Raw genomic sequence first — 24,830 nt, 5'->3', positions numbered from 1 at the left:
TACAATGGTAGCAACACCATCTCTCTGATTACGTTTAGTCTGTCTGATCTCTTTCTGTCGGGCTTCTTTACGCCACAACCGAAAGGCATCAAACATGGCCGGCCTTGACTTTTTCTCAAACAATTTAACCTCAAGATTATCTAAGATCGTCATCTCAAAACTACCATGAGGTGGCCAACTGAGGGCACCATCTTTTTTGGTATAACGAATCCAGTAATCATTAAAAGTAATCGGGCCTAGCCCGTGCTTGCTATAGAGCTCATAAGTGGGAGTTCCAACCGGAGGTATCGGACACGAGTCCTCCAGTCGGGAATCCGTACCACAACGTCTGAAACAACTAAACAAAGTACTGCGACCAGGCATCTTGCACACTAGCCGAGTTTCACAAACGTCCAGGGTTACGGGATTTACCAAGTCCCAGCAAAGAGCGAAAACCCTCGGTTTTTGGCGGCTGCAGTCGTCAAATATCACAACAAAGTACCAAGAACCACAAATGCAATGGAACCATGCAACAACTAAGCAACCACAAACAAGAACTCTGGGAGCGACCCACAAATACTTAACTCAAAGATCGATGGCGTCACCAGGAAGGCCCGTCAATCGTCTCGCTATACCAAGGTCTACGCCAGGCGCCAAAACAGGTCTACAGTCAGGGCAGCAGTCCGTCGCAGCCGTCAGGAGGCGGGAATCTTCGCGGGAAAAGTCTTCAGGCCACTTATTTCGACAACAGGATCGATGAAGCAGAGTGCACCTTCCCTCGGAGATTTCACACGAAGTTCCTCACGATCGTCGGGCTTGGACCGGTACCACTGATGCAGCCCCACGTTGGGCGCCAACTGAAGGACTGGGTTATTTAGGACCCAGCGGTGTCAGGGGACAACACCTGAAACCTTCGTGGGTAACCTGCTCCGGCGTAAGAATGACAGAGACACGGGACACTTCCTTCGGCGTCAAAGATTCAGGGTTTATTTACTGCAGGGAAACACAGAAGTCACAGGAAGTACAACAAGTGTAGTTCGGGGAGACTGCTTCAAATTGCTACTGTGGATCGCTCCTTTTATACAAATTTCTCCCATAAGGTTGCATGGTACACAAAGGTTTACAACTCGGTTCCCATAATTATCCCCAAGAGGGGTCGCTTTGGTCACTTTGATACATTCAGGGTCCGGAACATAAGTGCGGAAACATTTGGCGGTTCCCAACTGTAAAAGCCCATCTTCCCACCATTAGTACATTCCAATCAGTAGTAAAACAGATCGAAGAAGGAACAAAGACAGGTGCAGAGGAAGATGGAAACAGTGGGGAGATTGGAAAAGGGTGTAAAAGGGGAGGTATCGGGAAACACGAGCTACAGGCATCAAAGGGACGTGCCTAATGGGATGCACGGCTGAAACAATGAACCGGCACGGCAAGATGAGCCTCGAGCGGGGCCATCTGCCTTACAGTATCATCCCCCTCATCATAAAGACATTTCCAAAAGGACATGTGTCTTCCGCTGATATCTTGGGAATCCCAGGGTCGCGAAGCGGACAGCGTCCGTTCGCTGGCTACTTGAGGGCAAGAAACAAAATGGATGCCGTATCTAAGATGGAACCCGTGGGTACAGATAGAAAAACCCACGTAACAGACGAACGGTTTAGGTTAGCACAGCGAAACTGCGTACACCCACTAAACTCGTCATTTGCGGTTCATAGATATCAGACTCGACCATATTCGTGCGAGTCGAAAACACCACTTACAATCGTCACGGAACCTCAGGCTGGTGAAGTCCACTGGTCCTGGGACTTCAGTCAGGGGGCAAGCTCTCTTCCAAGCCCTTGGAGATCTTTGCACAAGTTGAAAGTAAAGTCCACAAAGTTCTTTCTCCTATCTTTGACAGCCCGACAACCACTGCAGGCCAATCCCCCAAGCAGCCCTTCAGCTTGGGAATGGTCTCTCCTCAGTTTCTTAAAGTTCCTTCTCAGCAGAGGTTTTGTCTTGTAATTCCAGAAGTGATCTAATTTCATGGGATCAGGGTCCCAATACTTATACCCCAAAATCCTTTGTTCTCTGAGGGGAGAGGGGCTTGTGCCCAGTTTGAGCCAGGTCTGGAGCACTCTGTTTACCAGACTTCTCCTTTCCTTTCACAGCGCATGGCAGGCGCATCAGACGCCCCACAGGAGGTGGAGCCAGCATTGTGGAAGGCAACTGGAGCACTTGTTGACAGTCTTCCTTCTCTTATTTCAGTGTGCAGGGCAGAGACATCAGACGCACCACAGGGGGTGGAGACAGCATTGTAGAGGGAAGGCCCAGCCCTATTCAGGTCCCAGGTGCAACTCCTCCCTCCCATCTAGATGCAGATCTCCCTACTCACCACTGGGCAGCCCCAGCCTGTCTCCTATAATTCCCCAGCCCTGTCACACACCAACCCAGACAAGGAATACACAACCTCGCAGAGGCAGGCACAAATGGTTAGGCAAGCAAATACCTACTTTCAAAAAGTGGTATTTGCAAACATAGAATATTAAAATAAACTTCACTAAAATATGTATTTTATTATTCGGAGTCCAGGCATACTAAACACGAATTTATACCATGTTCTCTGAGTCTGCTAGGATTATAAAGTGTAATAATTCTAACAGCCCATTCTGGCCTATGGAGAACAGGTAACCTTGCAATAGTGAAAAACGAAGATAGCTGTAATTCACTATTAGGACATGCCACACGCATCAAGGCTTGTCCTACCTTGTACTTACAATGCACCCTGCCCGTGGGCCTACCAAAGTGGTGACTAATATGAAGTCAAGGGAAGGTTTAGGGACTGGCAAGTGGGTGCACTTGCCCAGTCAGCATGACAGTACCAGACTGCACACAGGCTCTGCAATGGCAGACCTTAGACATGTTTTGCAAGGCCGCTTCTGTTGGTGGCACAATCAGTGCTGCAAGCCCACTAGCAGCATTTTGATTTACACGCCCTGGGCACACTCAGTGCACTGTACTAGGGTCTGACAAGTAAACCAAACATCCAATCATGGAACCACTAATCAATACATCAATTTACAGTAGGGAGCACTCGCACTGTGCACTGGACAGCAGTGGCACAGTGCCCAAAGCATCTAACACCAGCAAAAACACATGAGGCAACAGCAAAAATGGAAGGGAGACCCACGCCAATGGTGCCAGGTCTAACACCGTTCAATTTCAGGAAGGAGTCGTTCATCCATTTATCAATTTCTGCCAGGCAAGGGCGAAGGCTAGAAGGGGAATTATCAACTTGATTAAGTCCCACCACAAGTTGCGTGTCACTGTGTACTCCAAAAGGTTACACCGATTCCTCTAACGAGCTCATCTATGCGTAGCCTTCTGGAGTAATAGATACTTTCAGGTCTTTGACGTTGAGGTGACCTCTAAACAGATGCCCCTATGTTGTGGAGTTCCCACCTTGTTTAATGCGGTTTCCCTCACACTAAATCCTCCATGTTGAAGATGAGGGTTCAAAAGGTGCCCTTTTATATAGGTAGGATTGGTAACCTTTTGTTGGAACTGATAGGCCGCAAGGTCCTTTGTGATCTCGGTTGCAGCCATCTGTAAAGGATAATCAAAGTGCAGCTAGAAATCTCCCAATAAAGTAAAATTGGCTGAGGTACTAGCAAAGTTGGCTGCCAAGTCAGGCAGATAATTGTGCTGAAAGACCAGGAGGCTGGTATATTAAAATACCCTAAAAGGGGAGCAAGGGAGAGAATCCTAAGGAGAAGGCAGCATTCTCCCAATCTGATATAGAGCTTCCTGACATGCGACCGCTTAAGTAGTTTTTATAGATAATAGCAATCTCACCCCCTTTCCCTACGGTCCAGTCGAGCCTCTAGATCGAATAGCCAGGAGGAAGCGCCTGGACGGGGTCGGGTCAGTACCAGAGTTGAGCCAAGTTTCCATCAAGAACAGAACCTCTGGCCCTTCTAATTCCAAGAGTATGAAGATTTCTGCTGCAGGCTCAGGCAGCGACCTGCAGTTTAGCAGTAACATTTTATCATTTTTAGGTTTGGCACAATTAGTGTGTGGGGCTGTTGATAGTGTAAAGCAACAATGAACACATTCAGTCAGATTACTATCTGGAAGAATGGAATGTTTGCAGTTACCCATTATGGTGCCTGTTAAACAAAGCAGCTCCTCTGCCTCTTAATGCAGCTGTTGTGGAATAGGAGAAACGGGGGTTGTGGTCCCTGGACCCGACTGGACGCGCGCAGACAGGCTTGCCTTTAGCACGCATCCAGTATGACAGTCTACCTAAAAGGGTTCAGCCCCCGGAAGTGAGTGAGCTGGGGGAAGGAGCCACGTCTTTCCGCAACAATCAGCTGTCTGTAAAAGCTGCTGCGCACCGGAGACCGGCATGTGCAAAGTGCGAAGGTGCAGTGGCAAGGTACAACAAACAACTTGAATTCGAGTATTATGGCAGAGTGAAATTAAAAGTTTTGAAAGTGCTAACAGTTCAAAACAATGGCAGTTAATTAAAATGCTGGCAATTCTGGTAGTACGTGCTGCTGCTATTTCAGTGTTGTTTTTATATGGAATTTACAGTTTTAGAAACTGAATTAGTTAATAGTTTTGTATAGACTCGATGTGCTCAAACCTTGAGGTGTTTGAGACAATCCATACCACTGTATTACTATAGCTAGGTTAGCTTTTGTCTCAATCCATACTAGGCCTTGAGCTTACCTGATATACTAGGTTTGTGCACTGTGTCTTATTGAAAGATTTTTTTTTCAGATCATCCCTTCCACGCATCTCATTGTTTGGATGTGGGTATGAGCCACTTAAGTGATGCCATGCAAAAAAACAACACAAGTGGAATTTTGGGTTCATATGATTGTTTTAATGGTTTCACCAGTCTCCTCCCTTGTATAAAGAAAATAGAGGTTAAGCCCTCTTCTGCATTATATTGCCTGTGTGTTGGAAAGTGGATTATTGGTAGGGGCAAATATAGGTCTGCCACTGGCAATAAGGCCACTAACACATGATAGGACTCAGCATAGGTCTTTGAAAATTATTCCCATGCTCAAACCTTGGTAGCTTGGCTGCAAGCAGGCAGGCTTAACTTCAAAGACCGGTATGAAAGGCATTTAAAAACACCAATTCAGTAAATAGTTGGGCGCAACACATAATGAAACTCCAGCACCAATTTATAAAAATAGGAAATATTTTTATCTTTAAAATGACACCAAAATGACAAAAATCCAATGTGGGGAACCGGAGATATGAATTTTCAAAGATTTAGCATTATACAGCACTTACAAAAATATAGCACCTTATTGGGATAGCTGGTCGCGATAGACCGGCTCAAAGTCAAAGTTTCAGGCCGACCGCGAAGGAGCCCCGAGCGGCTACCACATGCGGTAGGTACTGTTCACAGTTTTTACCTTGAGACTTAAAAACTTTTCTGGAGCTTTTCTTCCCGGGGTCCCTCGAAGCTCTCAGCCAGTCCAGATTCGGTGAGGGTTCGCCAGATGGTCTTGCCATGAGCTCCCGGTGAAACTTATGGAAGTCCGACCTTCGGAGCGTTTCAGCGAGGCAAACCCAGGATCCAGGTCGACACGCGGTTGAAGGAAGGCGGCTTGGCTTTCCCGGTTGCTCCTGGTCACCTTTTCTTTGTTCGAACTTAGAAACCTTTACGGAGCTTTTTCTCGTGGGGTCCCTCGATGCTCTTCACCAGGATTCTGTGAGGGTTCGCCAGCCTTGGATTTCTTCTACTCCCAGTCAAACTCTGGAAGTGGGACCTACAGTGCTTTAAGCGGGACGAACATGGATGGCTTGGTCAGCTTGTTGTTGAAGGCAGGTGGCTTGGTTGGCCAGGTTGAGTCGGTCCCTCTGTGGAGCTTTTTTCCAAACTTCTTGAACTTCTTTCTGAAGTTCCGCTAGAGGTCCCAAATAGTCTGTAACAAGCTCCAAGATGGTCCTTGAAAGTTGAGGACTTCATTTCCCACAATCCACTTGGACAAAACCCTTACAAATCCACTGGTGTTCTCCAAGTTGAGGAACCTTGGTGGTGATGGTCCAGGTGAGCTCTGTTAACCTGTAGCTTGCAGGGAGTCCACTCTTTAGTTCCTTTGCAGCAAGGTAACCCACAGGCTGTAGTTTCAGCTGGTGCAGTCTTCAGAGGACAGGCCTTAGAACTTTGCACCCCAACTTCTCAGCATGGCAACGTCTTGCCTCCTTATGTTTCAAGCAGCAGATCTGAGAGGCTCTGCCCCTCTCAGCTACTTATTCCCAGTTCTCTGGGTCAAGCAGGAGCTTACTGCTGACCAATGGGAGCAGGGCAACTCCCCAAGCATATGACCACACCCTGTAGAGTGTGGCATTATTTTGTCCTAGAGTGCACCACACCCTCCAACTTCATAATGGCTGATTTTCCATCAGAGAGGTAAGAGCTGGCTAAACCCATTCCTAGGATGGCTACTTTTCATAAACTCTCCCCCTTGCATTTGTGCATTCCTTCCATTTTCCTAGCTGTGGTTGAGGTGAAAACTTTAGAGTTGTAGATGACACTTCTATTTGAAGACCATGGTATATGACTCCTCCCCGTGCTCTGGCATTCCTGTGTAGCAGCACACTGCCCTCCCAGCAGAGCCGGTCAACCCCAGGGGCTCTTTATCACCTCTTCAAGGCAGCCTGGCTAATCCACTTAATTCTGACCAATCAGGACAGACCACTAGATGGCTGAATCTGGACTTACAAACAAAGTCTTATAACTTGCATGTACACTTTGGGAGAAATTCAATCATATCATACACTTGGGAGAAATTCAATCATATCATACTCTTGAGTTTATTAATACCATTCAGGGAAGTCTTTGAATGGTACTTCTAGCCCTCTGCTATCAAGAGTTATTAGTTAATAACGTCCTGCTTTGTTAACCTATATGGTAGGGGATTTGCAATGGGTAACAGGACTTGGGCAATTTTTCCAGCACCAGGACTTACAAAAACATATTTTATAAGTACTTTGCTTATATCTGCAGGAACGCCACCCCATGGGACAACTAGGGGAGACTTTAAGGGTTCTGAATCTGTAGAAATGTTGCAGAGCCTTCCTCCACAGTGCTCCTAGCATCAAAGTCGAATTTGGGCAGTACTTTATCACAATGTGGGGAGGGAAATGTGAAATTTCACTTAACCCAGGGCATATAAAACTCATTTTATAAGGGTCTACCGTATAAATACCTGCCCGCCCACCCCTGGGGCACCTAGGGGAGACCCTGGGGGTTCCTAATATGCCAAAACATTGTAGGTTATCCATGTTTAAGTGCCGCAAACCCCAAAGTCGAGTTTAAGCACAATTTACTTTTTAAAAGCAGTCCTGCCACCCATGACTACTTTTAAAACTGAACCCAGGCTTTAGCAGTACACACATGCAATTTCAGAAAAGCTGCTGGCCCCTAAACTGCCATGACTTATTGATACTAGGAACTGTTAGGTAGTTTCAATCCCCCTGCCCTAATATGCACTAGGGCCCTAGGGGGTAGGTGATGCCAATCACAGATGTACCCGATACCATACTATACCCTAGTGTATATTCTAAATGTGTGTCTTTCCGCATAGCACTGGCCCTGGGCCATGTTGGGCCGAGCCCAGAGCCAGCCAGAGTCAGTTACCACCAGTACCATTCAGCAAAAAGTTGGGGGGTGCCCAGGGCACAGAATGACATTGCAACACGGAGTTCTTTGCTATTGGAACTGGTTTTTACAACTGAGCGACTGGAATAAACTTGGTGAAAGATTAGTTCCTTCATGGTGCCTCCGACATCAGTATCGAGTACTAAGATAATATGCAAATGAAACAAACAGTTTCAATCTGGTGCATGAGGAGCTGCACACAGTAATGAATGGAGGCAACTGCATGCAACAACCACAAGGAGTCAACTACGGGGGAATCAGTGATGTATTTCACGACAGAGTACAGGCTGGGTGGCTTAATTCAGTTTAAAGCACCAAACACTGTAAAATGCCACTGGCAGCCGGGTCGAGTCTCTGCACCGGCGCAATATCCTGTGACTCTGAGTAAATCACCTAATCGACCTGTGCATAAACAAAAAAAAATACACATGAATGTAAAGTTTTTTAATGTGTCTCCGTGCCTTAATAAATAATAATACAATGCAGAAACCAAAATATGAAATGGGAAAGAAATGGCAAATGCCGATTGCTGATACGATTTATAAAACATGCCGGTAGTAATTGAAAGAACAATGCAGATACATACTGATATAAAACAATGTCAAAACCCAGAAATATGCGGATTGGAAGGAAACAGAATATGTAACGGTAAATAAATATCAAGTACCAATACGTATGTTTATTACTACTACGGCAATCGTTGCTGCGCTGCAGTCAGGTGAACAAATTCATGTAGAAAATCTGATGTTCCGGAAACACATGGGCAGAAACAAAAGAAAAAAATAGTGCATTTACACAAACCTACATGCACAGAAGGGCAATATTTCAAGTAATAGGGCCACGCTCGGATCCACCGACTCTGCATGGGACGACACCTGGTGGCCCCTCACCCTCTGTAAACCTCCCACTCCCACGGACCATGCCCAAAACCTCAGCATTATACTCAACTCCTCCCTCACCATGAACCTCCAGATCAACGCTGTATCCTCCACATGCTTCCACACCCTCCGCATACTCCAGAAGAACTTCAAATGGATCCCCTCCCCCTAATCCAGGAAGAACGTTACCCACGCTCTCATCACCAGCAGGCTGGACAATGGAAACGCCCTCTATTCCGGAAACAACAGATCTCTACTCCACAAACTCCAGAATGTCCAGAACCCCGCAGCTAGACTTGTTCTCAGCATTCCATGACAAGACCACGTCACCCAGCACCTCCGAGACCTCCACTGGAACCCTGTCGAAAAAATAGTGACCTTCAAGCTGCTCACACACACCAACAAAACCCTAGACAACGCAGGACCCCAATACCTCAACAAAAGAATCCCCTTCTACGCCCCAAAAGAAACCTTCTCCACTGACCGAGCCTTGGCTTAAATCCTCTGCATCCACAGAGCCAAAACGGGAGGCAGATCCTTCTCCTACATCATGGCCAAGACCTGGAACGAACTCTGCATCAGAAGAAGCCCCACACTACAAGCATTCAGGAAGAGCCTCAAGATCTGCTTTTCGGATGACTGGAGCTGCCTGAAACCTCCCTCCCCCCCAGCGCCTTGAGACCCTCATGGGTGAGTAGTTTGCTCTACAAATCCCTTATTGATTAATTGATTGCTCCATGGGAGGAGTCGATTCACAAAAAGGATGGACATATAATAAACATTGACTACAGAAAAGCATGCCTTTGCGAAGGACAAGCAAAGCAAAAAATCAACCATCGCTTTTGGGCTGTAAGACCACAGCGTGGATGCAGCATGTCTCGAAGAGACGGCGCATGCACTGCCTAGACTTGACCTAATGAACGCAATGACCCTACTGGTGCAGCCTTCTTTCACTTTTGATAGGTGCTGGAGGCATATCTCTGCTTCTGAGCTGGGATCTCTGCGGGAGAGGCCGCGTGCGAAGGGGACAACCCTGACTCTCCCTAGTGGATCCCATAGTTGGGATCTATCCCAGTAGACACCAGGGAGCTATTTTTGCACAGGGGGAAGTGGCACTGTGGGCCAGTGCTTTCTTGGTAGAATGCTCACTAGACACCAGGGATTTCTTCTTTTCTGAAAATGATGAGGCCCCTTGGTCAAGAGCCACTGTCTTCCCCACTCAGGACAAGGTCTTTATGCCCTCACCGTTGCGGTGCAGAATGAGCGGCTTGTTCCCAATATGACCTCTTGTGAGGGGGTGGAGGGGGTGCTCAAAGCCAACTAGATGCTAAAGATATTTTTTGATTTGTGGTGGTGGAGAGGCCCTTTAAGCAAGGGCCAGTGCCCCTCTTCCCCACCAAGGGCAAGGCAGTCTTTCTATCCTCCATCTGCCCCACCAGGGGTTAGAATGTCCATTATTTACCAGGGATTAGACACAAAAGGGTTGGCAGTGGCACACACAGTCACAACAGCCTCGTCTCATAGCTGAGGGGCAATACAGTCTTTCTGTATACCCCAGGAGGCAGTTTTGGGAGTTTGCCTCCAATCAGCCACCCTGGGCGGTAGAAAGCCCTCTGGACATCAGGGAAATTGTATTTGTAAAAAAAATAAAAGGAGGGTGTAAGACCTTGCCCCCACTCAAAACGGGGCAATACAGACTTTCTACCCTCCCGGAGGCAGATTGGAGTTGCGGGGGGGGGGGGGGGGGATTGGTAAATGGCGTACTAGACAACAGGGATTTGTAGGCCAAAAGGTTTGGAAGGGGTGGTGGCGGCCCACCCTATCATGGGGCTGTACCCCAACACCAAAAGGGCCAACACAGTCTTTGTCACCCCCAGACCAGATGGGGGCTTGCCTCCTGGGAGGGCAGAAAGTCCACTCTACACCAGAGATTTTGAATTGTTGTCAGGTAAAATGGGGGCTGCCCATCGTGGCATGGGCCTGTGCCTAAGCCCCTTAAAGGGCAGTAGTCTTTCTTCCCACCCCCTGGGTCATATTGGAGTTTCCCCCGATTTAGGTTTTGTATGTAATCCACCCACCTGGGGAGCAAAAAGCCTACTGGACATCGAAGATTTTACTATGGTGCAATAAAAGGGTGGGAGTGTTCCACCCTTATATTGGTCCATACCCCTATTCCAAAAGAGGCAAATCAATCTTTCTTGCCCCTGGTGCAGATTCCACCCCCCCATCCCCAATTTGCTCACCTGGGAGGTTGGTGTAGAAAGCCCACTAGGCCCAGGAATTTCAAAATTGTGCATAAAAAAATGGATCAGCCCATCTTGACTCTGGGCCATTCCTCACCCTAAATGGAGCAGTAGAGCCTTTCTGCTCCTTCGGGGTGTAGATAGGAGGTTTGTGCCGATTAGGAGTGTGCCTCTAATCCGCAAGTCAGTGAATTGGAACGCCCTTGGGGAGAGAGCAGTGAGACAAACAGAACACTAGACACCAGGGTTATTTTTTTGTTTTCGTAAAGGAAATATTGAATGTGGGTGGGCCGCCTTAGGATTGGGCCTACTCCCCAAAAGCCACAACAGTCTTTCTGGATGTTGAGCATCCATATGGCAAGCAAGTGAAAATGTGGATTTTTATGGGTATAGTTTTGATATACTGACTGACCAAGTGAGGGTAAATTTAAATTTCCTCATACTTGCCATGCTGAGTGGCTGCAATATTCAGGCCTGTGCTTGGCCCCATGCTCAAAAACACATTAAATCGATAAACGTTTGAAAACTAGACTACCGGGCAAGTCCAGGGTGGTGTGCCTTCTGTTGATCCTACAATGTTTTCTTACCAAAAATGACTTTGACCTCATGTTTTGGAAGAAAACATGCATTTCCCTCCCATTTCTATAGGAGAGATTTCTGGAATCTGTGAGAATCCACACATTTCCGACCTCAGCGCGTTCCCACATTCTGCAGATAAAAATGCTACCCTACTTATGGGGCTGACTGAGCTTCTACGACACAAAAGGCCATAAAAACCAAAGTGGAGACATTGACATCAGGGGTAACTGCAGTATTTGAGCCCGTGCTTGGGTGCTACTCAGGCAAACTACTTAACACAAACATTATTGAAAATGAGACACCCTGGGGCATGCAGGGTGATGTGCCTTCCGTGGCTCCCACAATGTGTTCTTAACCACAATACCCTTCAAACCTCAAACAGTGGCAGAAAACATGAGTTTTCCTCACATTTCTGTGGGAGAAAGTTCTGGAATCCTCAGGGGTCCATACAATTTCTACCACCTAGTATTCCCTCACTTGTCCCAATAAAATCGCTTCCCCACTGGTGTGTCTAAGCTTTGTGCCGGCGACGGGAACAGATCAACAAACCAGGGACAATATTAGTCCTTGCGATGGATGGTGTGCCTATGTCTGAGATTTCAATGTCATTGTGGGCAAGAAAACGATGTGTGATCCATGCAAGCCATATCACCCAGGTCTCCTGTGCTGTGTAGTTTTCTGAAATGTCTGGGTTTGGTAAGTTTCCCTGGAGTGTATATTAGCCAGGGCTCAAATTCCACAGCTGCCCTCATTGAAAAAAAAAGGGTTGGTTTAAATTGGTGAAATGGGATGTCTCTGTTTCTTGTTTTGGGGAGTGTTTTGTTACTGGTGCAATGCCCAGTTACACGTGGGTTACTGTTGTTATTATCAGGACAAGTATGGGAACGCTGGGGGTTAGTAATAAAATACATTTGGGGAAATGGTAGTAGCACCAAAGTAGAGCTACAAGTTGGGTATCCCCAGACCAGCCATGTCTGTTTACAAACACAATTTTGGAAGCGCCTCACGTCAGCAAGCGCCGTACCAGGTGAGGTCCTCAAGCAGGTGCTCAAATGTGACGAAGAAAGCCTTATGTAGATAAATTGGGATGTTGATCAAGTAATACGACAGGCGTTGGTGCATCACCATCTTAAACAGTGCAGTGCGTCCCACCTCCGGCAGCAGAAGCGACGTTCAGAAGGAGATTTGCCTGTAGAGTGAAGAAGCCACCCTTGCGCATTTCCCTCCCCCTGTGATTCTATCTCGATAAATCCGGATACCGAGATAGCAGATCACATCTGATGCCACTGTACTAATTCTTCACCCAACCGGAGAACATGGTTTGCGGCCCCATCCGACAGAGGGTAGAGACAGGATTAGCCCAATTTGACCTGTAGGGCTGAGACAGCGGTGAACGGAGCAATCAGGCACTCAATTTCTGGCAGGGGTTTGGAAATGTCATGTAGGTCATCAGCTTAGAGCGAGACAGCATGCACTTCATCTCCCAGTGGGATTCCCCAGACCTGTGCTCGCACTCTATGCGCCATGGGTTCCATAGCCAGGGGGAAAAGGGGGAGCGAGAGGGCAGCCCTGATAAGTGCCACGACCTATACAGACAGGATCAGATGTATACCTCCCTGTCTTAACACGGGCCAGGGGCGCGGTGTACAGGAGCTTGAAAAGACCAAGCGTGCGGGCCCCAGACCAATTCTAAATAGTATGGCAAACATGTAGTTCCATTCTAGGGAACCAAAGGCCTTCTCTAGGATCCAGCACCAGATAACCAGACTGGGACCAGCAACTATTACCGAATCCTGAAGCGGTGGAGGAGATTCTGGGACTTGCTGTGCCCTGGTATGAAGCCATTCTGATCTTTGTGAACCAGTTGCGGGCTCCCCTGAGCTAGCTGTTCCACCAAAATTTTACAGAGAATTTCAGTGTCTGCATTAAGCATCACCAAGGGCTGACGGGAACCGGAGTAGCTGAGGTCGCGTCCTTGCTTGGGTATGGCTACAATCAATGCCTCTCAGACGGATTGGGGGAGGCAAGAGCATGAAAGTGCTTCATCATACTGGGTTTGGAGGCGGGGTACCAACAGTGTAGCATACTTTTTTATAAAACTCTTGAGGAAGTCAGTCCGGACCTGGGGTCTTTCCCGATGCTATCAATCGAATGGCTTCACAAATCTTAAAAGGATTGATGTCTGCAGTGAGTTCCAGCGCCAAGTCAGGTAGGACCCGCAGGAAGTTCACGTATGCTAAGAAAGCCTCCGTGGCGGAGTCGACGATCTGCGTAGCCGGTGAGTAGAGGCATTGGTAGTGTTGAGTAAAGGCGCATGTATCTCTTGTTGCATGTGTAACTCTGTGGCTTGGGGGACATAGTAGGGCGTGGGGGGGTGGTTCCTGCCTAATTAACCAGGCTATCAGAACACCTGATTTGTCAGCTCCAGCTTGAGTCCCTGCAGAGTGTGCAGCATAGTTGAGGCAGTGCAGGCGCTCTAACGAAGTGGTGTGCTCTTGCCATGCCTTAATTTCCAGCGTCTCGAGGCAGAGACGTTTGTGTTGCACTCCTGTAATGTCCTGGTGCAGCTGCTTCCACACGCCTGCGCTCAGTGTCCCCTAATAGTGACCTTGAACGTGTCCCATTCTAGTAATCGGGTTGACGCACTGCCTGTGTTTACCTCAAAGTACTCGATGCAGGAGGTACTCCAAGTGGTGCAAAGCACCGCATCCTCAAGCACCTTGGGACGAAGGTGCCAAGACTGTAAACGAGGGGATGCCGTATCCCAGCTGACCTGTATTTATTGAGGATTGTGGTCCGAGTGCGTCCTTCCCAAGTAGACAGTTTGTGTCACGTATGTAGTCAACTGTAGTACAGACCACGCATTCGAGGCCTACATGCACTGTATCATGCAAGCAGTCAGGTGGGGGATTGGGCAATAAGGTGCAGTATGTTTTGGACATGCTCCCACTTGGAAATACATTGGAGATCTATCTTTTAGTTAATCATTTTTGTTGTACCAATGTATTTACCCCGATCCCAAAATGGCATGTTTGATGTAATTGATCGTGTAGAAAAACAGCCTGATTTCAACAATTGGTTATTATGGCAATGAATGTAGTACACCATAATTACTGATAATTGGAAATCTATCACCCCCATGCCATCCCCTGTTTTGTTTTGGATTGGTTTCTCAAGATGATTTTAAATTCTGGTTATTGTTATGTTTACAAAATGATAATATTGACAACTTTCATAAAATTTGAGAAGAAGGTTAAAGGAAGAGACATTTTAAGGGGGGAGGTGCTACAACAAAAAGGGTTGAGCTGCTCGTGATTCAGCACTCAAAAGAGTAGTAGAAGTCATTATTTGTTATATAATTATCAATGATAACATTTCGTGTTTCCAGTATTTCACCATTTTTCTTAAAAGGATGTATTTTTCAGATAACTGCATATTTTTGCATCTCTTTGGGATAACTGGATGCCTTTTCTATGCTGAAACATAAGAAGTATTGTCATTTTGTATTTTTTTAATCATATACTACTTTATTTGTAAAATATGTATAAAATAATGTCTAGCAATATTTACTATTGTTTTTGTTATCAATTTGTAGTGTAGTCAACTAATATAATTGTAAACTGACTACTGTTAAGTTTTCTCTACTAGTCCTATGATCTAGTCCAGAAGATGTTTAATAGTGAATCCTGTTAGGCATCCCACTGCACTGCATACTGTGAAATCCAGCAGATCTGAAGCATAGACATCGTTTTTGTAAATCAACATCTGTTACATGGTATAGGTATAGGAGCATGATTTGTCTTTTACGTTTTGTGGGTGATTACCGCTGAAGTGAAATATGTTTTTGGCAGTAAATATGTCTATTTGGGGAAGATGTTGTTACCTATTGATGGTTCAAAAAGACAGAATCCCATGGATTTATTTGCCAGTGTACTCTTTTTATTAAGTGTACGACTTGTAACAAAGGTACATACAGAAATTAAATCTAGGGATTACATTTTCACAGTTTCGTTGGATCCACAAGTAACAACTCAAAGTTTAATGTTATTTATTTGTGAAGTCATGCTGTACTTGGCACGACATATCAATCACTACCTTCTAATGAGGTGTCTTCAGGTGGTAACGTACAAATATTCCCTCAAATTCCAGCCTCCTCACACCCGTTCCCATATTTTGGGACAGCCTCTCTGTGTGTGTATATATACTGCCTTTTCAGCCACCATAGCCCAGTCCATGTCAGTGTACCATTACCCATATGCTGGCGACTTTTGAGCCCCCTAATGTTTGACAATGTTACGTTTGACTATTGTCATACCAAGTGTCGCCCAGTTTTGAGCTCTGTGATTGAGGTCCATTGCCTTCCGTATGTTCAGAAGACATCGTTTGGGGTCTGGTGGCACGGTGCCCCACTAATTTGTGCCACCGCGCTCATAATTGTCTCCCAGTAAGTTGTAATTATTGGGCATTCCCTTATTGTACCCACTGCACCACAGATCTGCAGGCAAAAGTGAGTATCAGTCCTCCCTATTTTGGACAAGATGACCCTGGATAGGTATACTAAAACCATTTAAAAATAATTATTTTGGGGGGAATACAGTGAGATTACCTTTTTATTTTTAACTCTTCTTTGCTCTTTTTTCAGAACGTCCTTTCTAAAATATTCCTGATGATTCTTCTGCAATTCACCCGTAGGAGACTACTGTACCAAGCGTTCTCTTCGCTGAAACCATCACCCATTGGAATACAAGGGCCTTGTTGGGAAATGGCTCGCCCAAGCTCTAGTAAGCAACGTTTGTTTATTCATCGCTATGTGCCATTTTATACTTAAATATTTTAATTGAATTTTAACATACTGAACAAATAAGCATTTAACCTTCTATCTTTCCTCCCCGCCCTCCCCTTTACCTCTTTAAACCCATCCTCCTACATGGAGCCAAACTCGCATTTGAACATATGTGCCAATGCTCATGTCACGATGGAGCCCTTCTCCGATCTCCTCTGATTTTACTTTGTTCCACTAATCTCAACGATCTGCCTCACTCCCTAATAATATTTCTTGATGTCTTTGTGGGTTATGTCTACTTTTGCTGTGAAGAATGATGTCTGGGATATCTTGGGCAATGAGGTTCCTAAATTGCTTGGTTAAATAAATAAGGTCTCCTAAATCAAGTCAAACCATTTCTCTGGCAGCTATTCTGCATATGCTTATTTCTCCATCGCTAATAGATGCCAAACCAGGCGCAAACAAGATTCTGTCATTAGCAGTAGTTCCTTTTCCAAATGTAGTCACAGTAGCTGTTCTCAATGTTTCCTAAATTTTGAGTGAAGCTGCAGTAGAACTTTTTATTCGGACCTACATAAAAGGAAATCTGAGGTTCACGGTAGAGCAATGCTGATATTTTATTTCACTATTTCATTTATACAAACCAATACTCTTTCTAATTTGGGACATTTTTAGAGATAAACGGGGTGACGTCCTTTCCCACAGACACCCCCTCCAGCAGGTCTAACTTTTTCCATTCAATTTATTACATTTGACAGTGATGTTTTCCCAGCCGTATAATAAGTTACTTGTTAACCCTTTAGGGTATCACGAAGAAGTAATGTGTCCTCAATATATCTACCCTTTACTATTTTAGTATTTTCCTTCCTTATTGTTTCTTCTAAGCTATCTAATAATCCTTCTACTCCATTTCGGTCTCTTGAGTAAAAAAAGTATGTGATTATGAAACCTTTCAATTTGCTGGTCCTTATTTTGTAGCCTTGTATCAAAGTGAGTTAGTAGAGTAATGGCACCCTTCTTGAGGCCAGCGCCATAGTTGATTTTCACAAAAACCTTTAATTTCCAGAAGACCAAGTTCCATTGTAATCGCTTCAAAGGATTAATAATCCCTTGACCGGTCCCTCTTGTGTGTTGGGTGGAGGTATGTAAGGGGGCACATGACTGCCAGGGCCTTTTAGGCCACAGTCATGGTGGTTAGGGTCGTTTGCCTCTGGTGTTCTGGGCCTTGTTTCAATAGCTGTGCAAAGTGGGCAAAGTACACCCTTTCCAGGCTTGAATCTCAGATTAACCAGGGTGAGCAGCCAAAGGGTTCTCAGGGAGATAGTGTGGGGGCCAAAGAAAAATAATTCAATAGTCCAGTAACAGACACATAACATACTGTCCAGCCCAGTGCTGGGCTTAGAGAAGCACTTCAGTGGCACAGCAAAACGGCATACTACACATAGAAATTGGGTTCAGCTACAGGGTTCTACAACACAGTGGGCCAAAGCCAGTCCTTCTAGTTCCCCCACATCCACCACAGGTTCCTAGTTAAATGGTGCCTGTTCTCACCTCGCTACAGTGATCTAGCACAGTGGCTGAGGCACCCACCGTACTGCAGTGACATGCTAATGCCGGAAAATGTAGGGCAAGAATTGGCTCAGGTGTAAGTTCAGTACTTGGTTTATACAAGTAATCCCTAAATGTAAGCATCTGAAATGTCAGTTCAGTTTGCATCTTGCAATAGAGATTGTATCAGCTCTCATTACTCCTTTTGACATTCAGTTCTAATGCAAAACACAGTCTCTTAGTCTATCAACACTGACTCTTGTTTTATCTGTCTTTATGAATGAGGCTTAGCTCTGTGGTGGTTGGGGTGTGGCCTTTTACAGGCACACAGGCTCAATCTTTGACAGCCGGTGCAAGGTTGTGATGGGAGCCTCGCCACCTCTCGGATCTCATCGCTGAAGGAAGCAGCATGGCAGACTGGGGCCAGGAGTTGTCCTTTGGCAGTTGCAGCCTCTCAGCTGTCAAGAGAGTTCTCTGCTCTGGTAGTGATGATATCTTCATCCACAGTACATTGACAATCGAAGAAAGCCTCTAGTGTCACAGTAGCTGGACAGCTCGCTGGTACTTACTGGGATGTTGTCGCTTCACACATTTCGCCACATTGGGAGGCCAGGTGATCTTCCTGACGTATGTTGCAGGGCTTTTTGTGATGATGTGTGTGTGTGATACATGCACATACATCCGGTACACGTGTTTGATGAATATGACTGTAATAATCCTTAAGAGTGTGTATGTGAAAGGCTTGGGCCATAGAAAGCTAATGTTTTGAATTGTGATGTGATAACAGCAAACAGTATGTTCAAGATTGCCTTGTCAACTTTATTGTTTTAAACAAATGTTATTTGTCAAATAACACCTATAATGCAGAGCTCTGTACCCCAGAAACTTCTGCAAACAAAATGTAGATCAGTCTGACTGACCAGTTTTGGTGAGCAAAATTGAACAAATGAAGAGCAAAACTAATTATCAACAGAAAGAAAAGGAAAATCTGTAACCCCACAAACCCACCCCCATCGCACTAGCACCTACTCCAGAACAGCAACCACGAAAGTAACCGCATTGTCCACACAAGCATGATCTGTAATCGCCCAAAAGGCAGTGTTTTATGCCAACTAAATTGAGAGTGAAGCTGAGTCAAGAGACCTGGCCATTGAGACTGGTTCCAGCTCTAAGCCGCTATAATCCGCCCAGCACTTCCACATTTTAAAGTGTTTAAGCAGGCACCCCCTGGCCACAAAGATGGGAATCTCCAAGCCCATACAAAAATCCATGCCCTTCTTCCACACAGACACAGAGGGCGCCCTCAGTGCCTTCCAGGCCCTAGCGATATCCCTCTTAGCTAGGGAAAACCCTAGTAGCATAAGATGGCGTTTGTATATATTGCCCCAATGCCGTCCCTAACATGCAAAAGTACCAGCTTCGGCGAGCAAGGGAGGTCTCAACCCAGCACTTCGGAGAGGCACGCCATAACCCCCCTCCAGTATCACGCTAAAGCAGAGCAGTGCCAAACTGTATGCAGTAGAGTACCTTCCTCATGTTCACATCTAAGACATACTGGGGAAGCCACCAGTCCCGCCCCCCACAGCCTGGTGAAATACACCCGATGGAGGTATTTGAACCGGTCCAGTCGCAGGCTTATGGGTATGGCTGACCCTCGCTGGGAAGCCAGGACCTCCGCCCAGTCCTCTTCCTCCAGTGGGCCCACGTCACCCTCCCAGGCCTCCCTAAGGCGCTGCAGCGTGGGGGGAGCTATGGGTAACCAGAGACTGATGGATTTTGGAGATCTTGTTGTCTTTGAGGTCTCCCATAAACACCTTCGCTTCTTTAGGGCCGAACTCAGCCAGGGACTCCAATCCCTCTAGGTTGGGGGAGATGGCGTGTCTGAACTGCAGATACCTGTAAAATTGGATTTTTGGCATATGAAAATCCTTCTGTAGATCCTGAAAGGATTTCAGGACTGGCCCCCGCATTACGTCACCTAGAGTAGAGATGCAGATATGGTCCCAGCCACGAAAGCCAGAGAACGTAGGCAGTTGCCGTAATAACCCATTGTGCCATAGAGGGGTCTCCCGGTCAACCTATTCCACCAACTGATCCTCCGCAACGCCTGCTTCCAGATTCGGAATATAAGTTTCGTTGCAGACGGCAAGGAGTTGCGTAATGGTGCAGAGTAGAGTATAATGTGTAATGTGTGATTCCCCCATATGCCGCCGCTCGACAGGGTATGCCGGGTCAGCCCTGTCCCCATCCCACCATTCATTGAGGACCAGCAGATTCGAGGCCATGTAGTATGACATAATATCAGAGGTTGCCAGCCCCCCACAGTATGTGGACTGGAACCCGGTCTGTAGGGCAACTCTCGCCACTTCGCCAGCCCACAGAAACTGTCCCAGAGCTGCATTAAGCTGTCGGAACCATCTGGGAGGAATCTGATATGGATGGTTTTGTAGGTGATAAAGTAGGCGCGGGAGCAAAACCATCTTAAAGATGGCTGACTGGCCATAGATATACAGGGGCAAATGAGACCAGGTTTTGAGATCTTCCTGCGCATGATCCCATACCGGGGCCAAATTCCTATCCCAAGATTTGACGGGCGAGTCCGACAAGAACACTCCCAGATATTTCAGCTCCCCAGAAACTACCTCAACAGTGGAGACCCACCTCCCCCTCCCCCCCCCCCAAGAACCCAAAGGGTAGATTTGCGAGGGTTCATATATAGTCTCCCCAAAAATCTGATAGATGCAAAGTAACCACGGTCTCGTCCTATCTATATCAGTGAGAAAAAATAACACATCGTCGGCGTAGAGGGCAATACGACCCGACAGTCCTGGCGCCCATTCAAGACCGGTCACTATCCACACCCAGGACGCCAAGGGTTTCATAGCTAACGCGAACAGGTAGGGAGACAGTGGAAAACTCTACCTTGTACCTCGTCCGATAGAAAACATGGAGGGGATGGAGCCCGCCACCTGCACAGATGCAGTGAGGTCTGAATAGAGCAGTCGGGTAGGACAGGAATCGAGGTCCAATATTTAGCCTGCGGAGGAGCGCAAATAAATATACCCAGCTAAGAGAATCAAATGCCCTATCCATATCCGCTAGCAACAACGCTACTTGTTTTCCCAACTCCTAAAAGGTCGCCACGGCAACCTGTGCACAACGAATATTATGGTGGGCCGCCTGCTGGGGCATAAACCCGGCCTGATTGAGTTGGACCAATGATGCAATATGGGATCAGAGGCGGTTATCCAGAGCCTTAGCCAGAATCTTGGCCTCCACGTTCAGGAGGGAGATAGGGCGGTATGACACGTGCTGATCGGGAGGTCTAACAGGCTTGTGGAACACCACCACTTCCGCTTGTCTCCAATCGCAAGGCAGACAACCCCGTTCTCTGGCCTCCTCCACCACTCTGCGATAATGGAGCCCTAATTGTAGAAAATAATGTTTAAAATGTGCATGTCTCTCAATGCCGCACCCAATTCTTCCACCGTAAGAGGGAGATCCAGCTCTGCGCTCACTACGTCAGAAAGGGCCTTAGGCGGGAGGTCATCCAGTAAGTTACCTATCACATCTGCATGAATCTGCATCAAGACATTCAATGGGTGCATAGAGGTCTGCATAATACGCAGCAACGATTTTGGCGATATCGGAGGAGTCTGTGAGGGGAGACCCATCAGAGCCCACAACGCCAGCGAGGGCCTGGGGGGTATAGTGTCCCCTGACACAGTCTATGCAACAGCTTACTGGAATTTTCCCCCACTGGTAGATCTTGCTGCGGGTTGGCAGCCACGCCTGGCGGGCTTTCTCTAAGAGGAGGTGTGATAGTCTTGTTGTGTTAATAATAGTTGTCGAGGGGCCTGCTTTCCCTCGCCATCCCCACTGCGAGTTTCCAGTTTAAGAAGTTTCGCCTCTGCCTGAACAAGGGAATCCCTATGCATTCTGCGGGCTGCCGCGCAGAAGGAAATGCCTACGCCACTGATCGTGGGCTTAATCGCCTCCCAGTAATATTCAACCCAATCTACCAAGCCTACGTTAAGTGTCCGGTACTGATCAATAGCGCCTTCCATATGTTCTCTATAGTCCTCCCTCTGGAGGTTCCAGGTCAAAAGGCACCACCGAAAGGGCTGGCGCGCCTGCCTCACCCGCAAGGTAAGGGCCACCGGCGAGTGGTCTGAGGGTCCGCATGGAAGAATATCAGCTGCAACTACTGTGCTATCTACCATCCTGGAGACAAATATATAAATCTAGGCAGGAGTAGGAGTCATACACTGTCGAAAGGTATGTGTATCCCTGTGTTGTCCCGTGCAGTCTACGCCAAGGATCCACCCAATCCAAGCTAATCACCAGGGAGTGCAGCTTGGTAGACTGTCGGGCATCTGTAAACCCCCTCCAGCGGTCTCTGCCCAAATCTATCACGTCATTCCAACCCAGAATCCACCCCCCCAGCTGCCAGACCATCCAATACTATAGTTTCGTCCCTTGTAGGAACAAATACCTACCCTGTGTACCCCCCGTGTCTTGACATGCATGTAGGGAACCCAGCGATGGATCTAAATCGCAACTCCCTGAGACCTCCTCACAAACCCGGAATGAAATACCTGGGTGTAGCCAAAACGTTGAAAGCATAGTGCCTTGGTTCCCAGAAGATCTGTTTCTTGCAGCATGAGAATGTCCGCATGTGCTCGTTTTGCCTGCTTAAGTATAGCTCTGCGTTTGATCCTGTCTAGCGCCCCCTGACTTTCCAACTAATTAGCCGAAGGGTCCCAAGGGGATCTCGTTGGCCACCTGATAACGATGACGTGGTAGGACTCTGTGCAAAGCATAGGTAATAACGTGTGACATCTGCAAGGTGACTCTGAAGCAGTGCTATCAAAGAACAAAACCCCATGAAACAACCCAACAACCCCCCCCCCCCCACCCCCACCCCCCACCCTATACCTCAAGAACAGTGAAGTACCTGTAGCGGCGGGCGTGGCTGGCAGACCCAACAGGAGGTCCCCCCCCACCGCCCGACAATGGATACCCAACTTACAGCCCATTGTCTGCTGGCACTCTCCCTGTCAGCTAATGTCCAACAGAGATACCAGCCCTCATCTGTGCTTCTAACGGTCAAGGCAAGCGTACCAAAGACCCATGAGACTATAAGCACCCACAACAGTCAGTCTGCCTGTGTGTGCTGCTGCTGGGCCGACACAGCCTGGGAGGATGCGTCACAAGACTGGAACCAACGTCTAGACCTGGAGCGTCTGCTCCATTTCACCTTCTCCGTGGGCTGCTTCTGCGCCGCCTTGCTCGACGAAGAATCTGATTCCCTCCGGGGCGGCGTGTGAGGGCGAAGCAGCACAGTCTCATCTGTCCACTGGAAGACCTCTTCTGGCGAATCGAAGAAATGAACACGGGACCGGTATACCACCCGCAGTCTGGCCGCATACAACAAGGCATAGGGAAGCTTGAGATCTCGGAGACGGGCTTTGGCCGCCATGAAGGACTTCCTCCATTGCTGAACTGGTTTAGTGTAGTCAGGAAATATCAGAATGTGGGCATTGTCAAATAGCAGTGGTCTTTGTCCCTAGCCTGTTTCAGGATAACATACCGGTCAAGATAATTAAGCAGTTTTGCAATAACAGGCCTTGGGTGGGCGCCAGGTGGGGGCTTCTGCGTCAGGGCTCTATGGGCGAGCTCCACCACAAAACATTTGGACAGTGACTCCGAAGGGAGCCAGCTCTCCAGCCACTGAGTAAGGAACCGCTCCATATCGCCCTCCTTGCACTCCTCTGGGAACCCAACAAAACAAAGATTATTGTGCCGGGCCCTCCCCTCAGTGTCCTCCACTCAGGATGCCAGTCCACTTTGGATCGTCTCCATTGAGGCCACTCACTTTTGCAGGGTGTCGACCACGTCCTCCACTCCTGAGACTCTCATTTCGGCTTCCTTGATACGCTCCACTTCATGGCGCACGTTCTGTCGCAGCAGCATAACGTCGGAGCCAACCGCCCCAATCTTGGTGTCAAGGGTATCCCTTTACTGAGTGATGGCAGCCACAAGAGCAGCTTTATCAGGCATGACTTCAGGTGCCCCCCCCCGACTCTACTGCAGAGGCCCCAGGGCCCGTGAATTTATCCATCGTGCTCTGCCTGGCCAATCCCCCACCAGTTATGTCTATCGTCATGACGGACTAAGGACCACTCTGCCCCCCAGAGAATGTCGCACCTGCCTTCTGTACAGTGCGGCCCGGATATAGTGGGTCCCGGATCACAGACCGGGGATGAGAAGAAGCGCACCCTCACAGTGACAACGACCCACCCCAATACTGGAAGCCAGGGTCCGTCGGATTCGGCTGTGGGCAGCAGAAATGGAGGAGCCCGGCCCAATCGGCTCGACCTGGCTGCCAATCACAGGGCCTTCAACAGGAAGGGTAGGAGGGGACCAGGTGACCAAACAGGACGGGGGTACCAAGTACCAGGCCGCTCTGTAGTCCTCTCCTCCACCATGCACCAATCCAAGGCTCTTTTCCAGACCTTAAGGGGTGGAGTTGTCGCCACCCCCCACATTTGTGCAATGTTGCATTTAGCTACCATCATACCATCAAGACCTACATGTGGTCTGCTTTAGTAGGATCTATATTTACAACAAGGGGTGGTGAGGGACAGAGTCAGTGATGGGGGGGATGGGGCAGTGAGATAAATAACGGTGATGGATCAAGCCCTGATCTTTGGACTGGGTAAGAGTGATCTGCTCAATTCAGACACTCTGTTCATCACCACCCCCCTTTTCTGAATCGTTTTTGGCCACTATAGGTGTGGCAGGGTATACTCAGACATGAGTCCCTTTCTCACTGCTCCATCAGGATTCAAGCAAGCCGGGCCGAAGACGGCTGAAATGCCAGAAACCGGTCCCCGGTAGCTTGTCTCCTTTCTGGTGAAGAATTGGCTTGGTAGTTTAGTCTGCCCTGTTCCCATGATGCACTGGGCCAGGGACAGCCTGATTTGCATATAGCCAGGTTCTAAGCTGGGATGGGGCAGTGAGATAAATAACGGTGATGGATCAAGCCCTGATCTTTGGACTGGGTAAGAGTGGTCTGCTCAATTCAGACACTCTGTTCATCACCACCCCCCTTTTCTGAATCGTTTTTGGCCACTATAGGTGTGGCAGGG

The 24,830-nt window shown here is 47.6% G+C and overlaps 1 protein-coding gene across 4 annotated transcripts in view; it reads left to right on the top strand.

The window, feature by feature from the left end:
• SIRT5 (sirtuin 5) overlaps positions 1-24,830 on the top strand; it is a 165,147-nt gene that overhangs the window by 11,044 nt on the left and 129,273 nt on the right. For all 4 annotated transcript variants that reach the window (XM_086965094.1, XM_086965096.1, XM_086965093.1 and 1 more), the window contains exon 2: positions 15,988-16,126. In XM_086965094.1, the coding sequence (XP_086821220.1) occupies positions 16,012-16,126 (115 nt within the window). In that variant the 5' untranslated portion in view covers positions 15,988-16,011. The remainder of the gene's footprint in view (positions 1-15,987; positions 16,127-24,830) is intronic.

Source organism: Lissotriton vulgaris, chromosome 4_1 (genome assembly GCF_964263255.1).
Source record: "Lissotriton vulgaris chromosome 4_1, aLisVul1.2, whole genome shotgun sequence".
Lineage (NCBI taxonomy): Eukaryota > Metazoa > Chordata > Amphibia > Caudata > Salamandridae > Lissotriton > Lissotriton vulgaris.
This window is presented reverse-complemented; position numbering and strand designations above follow the sequence as displayed.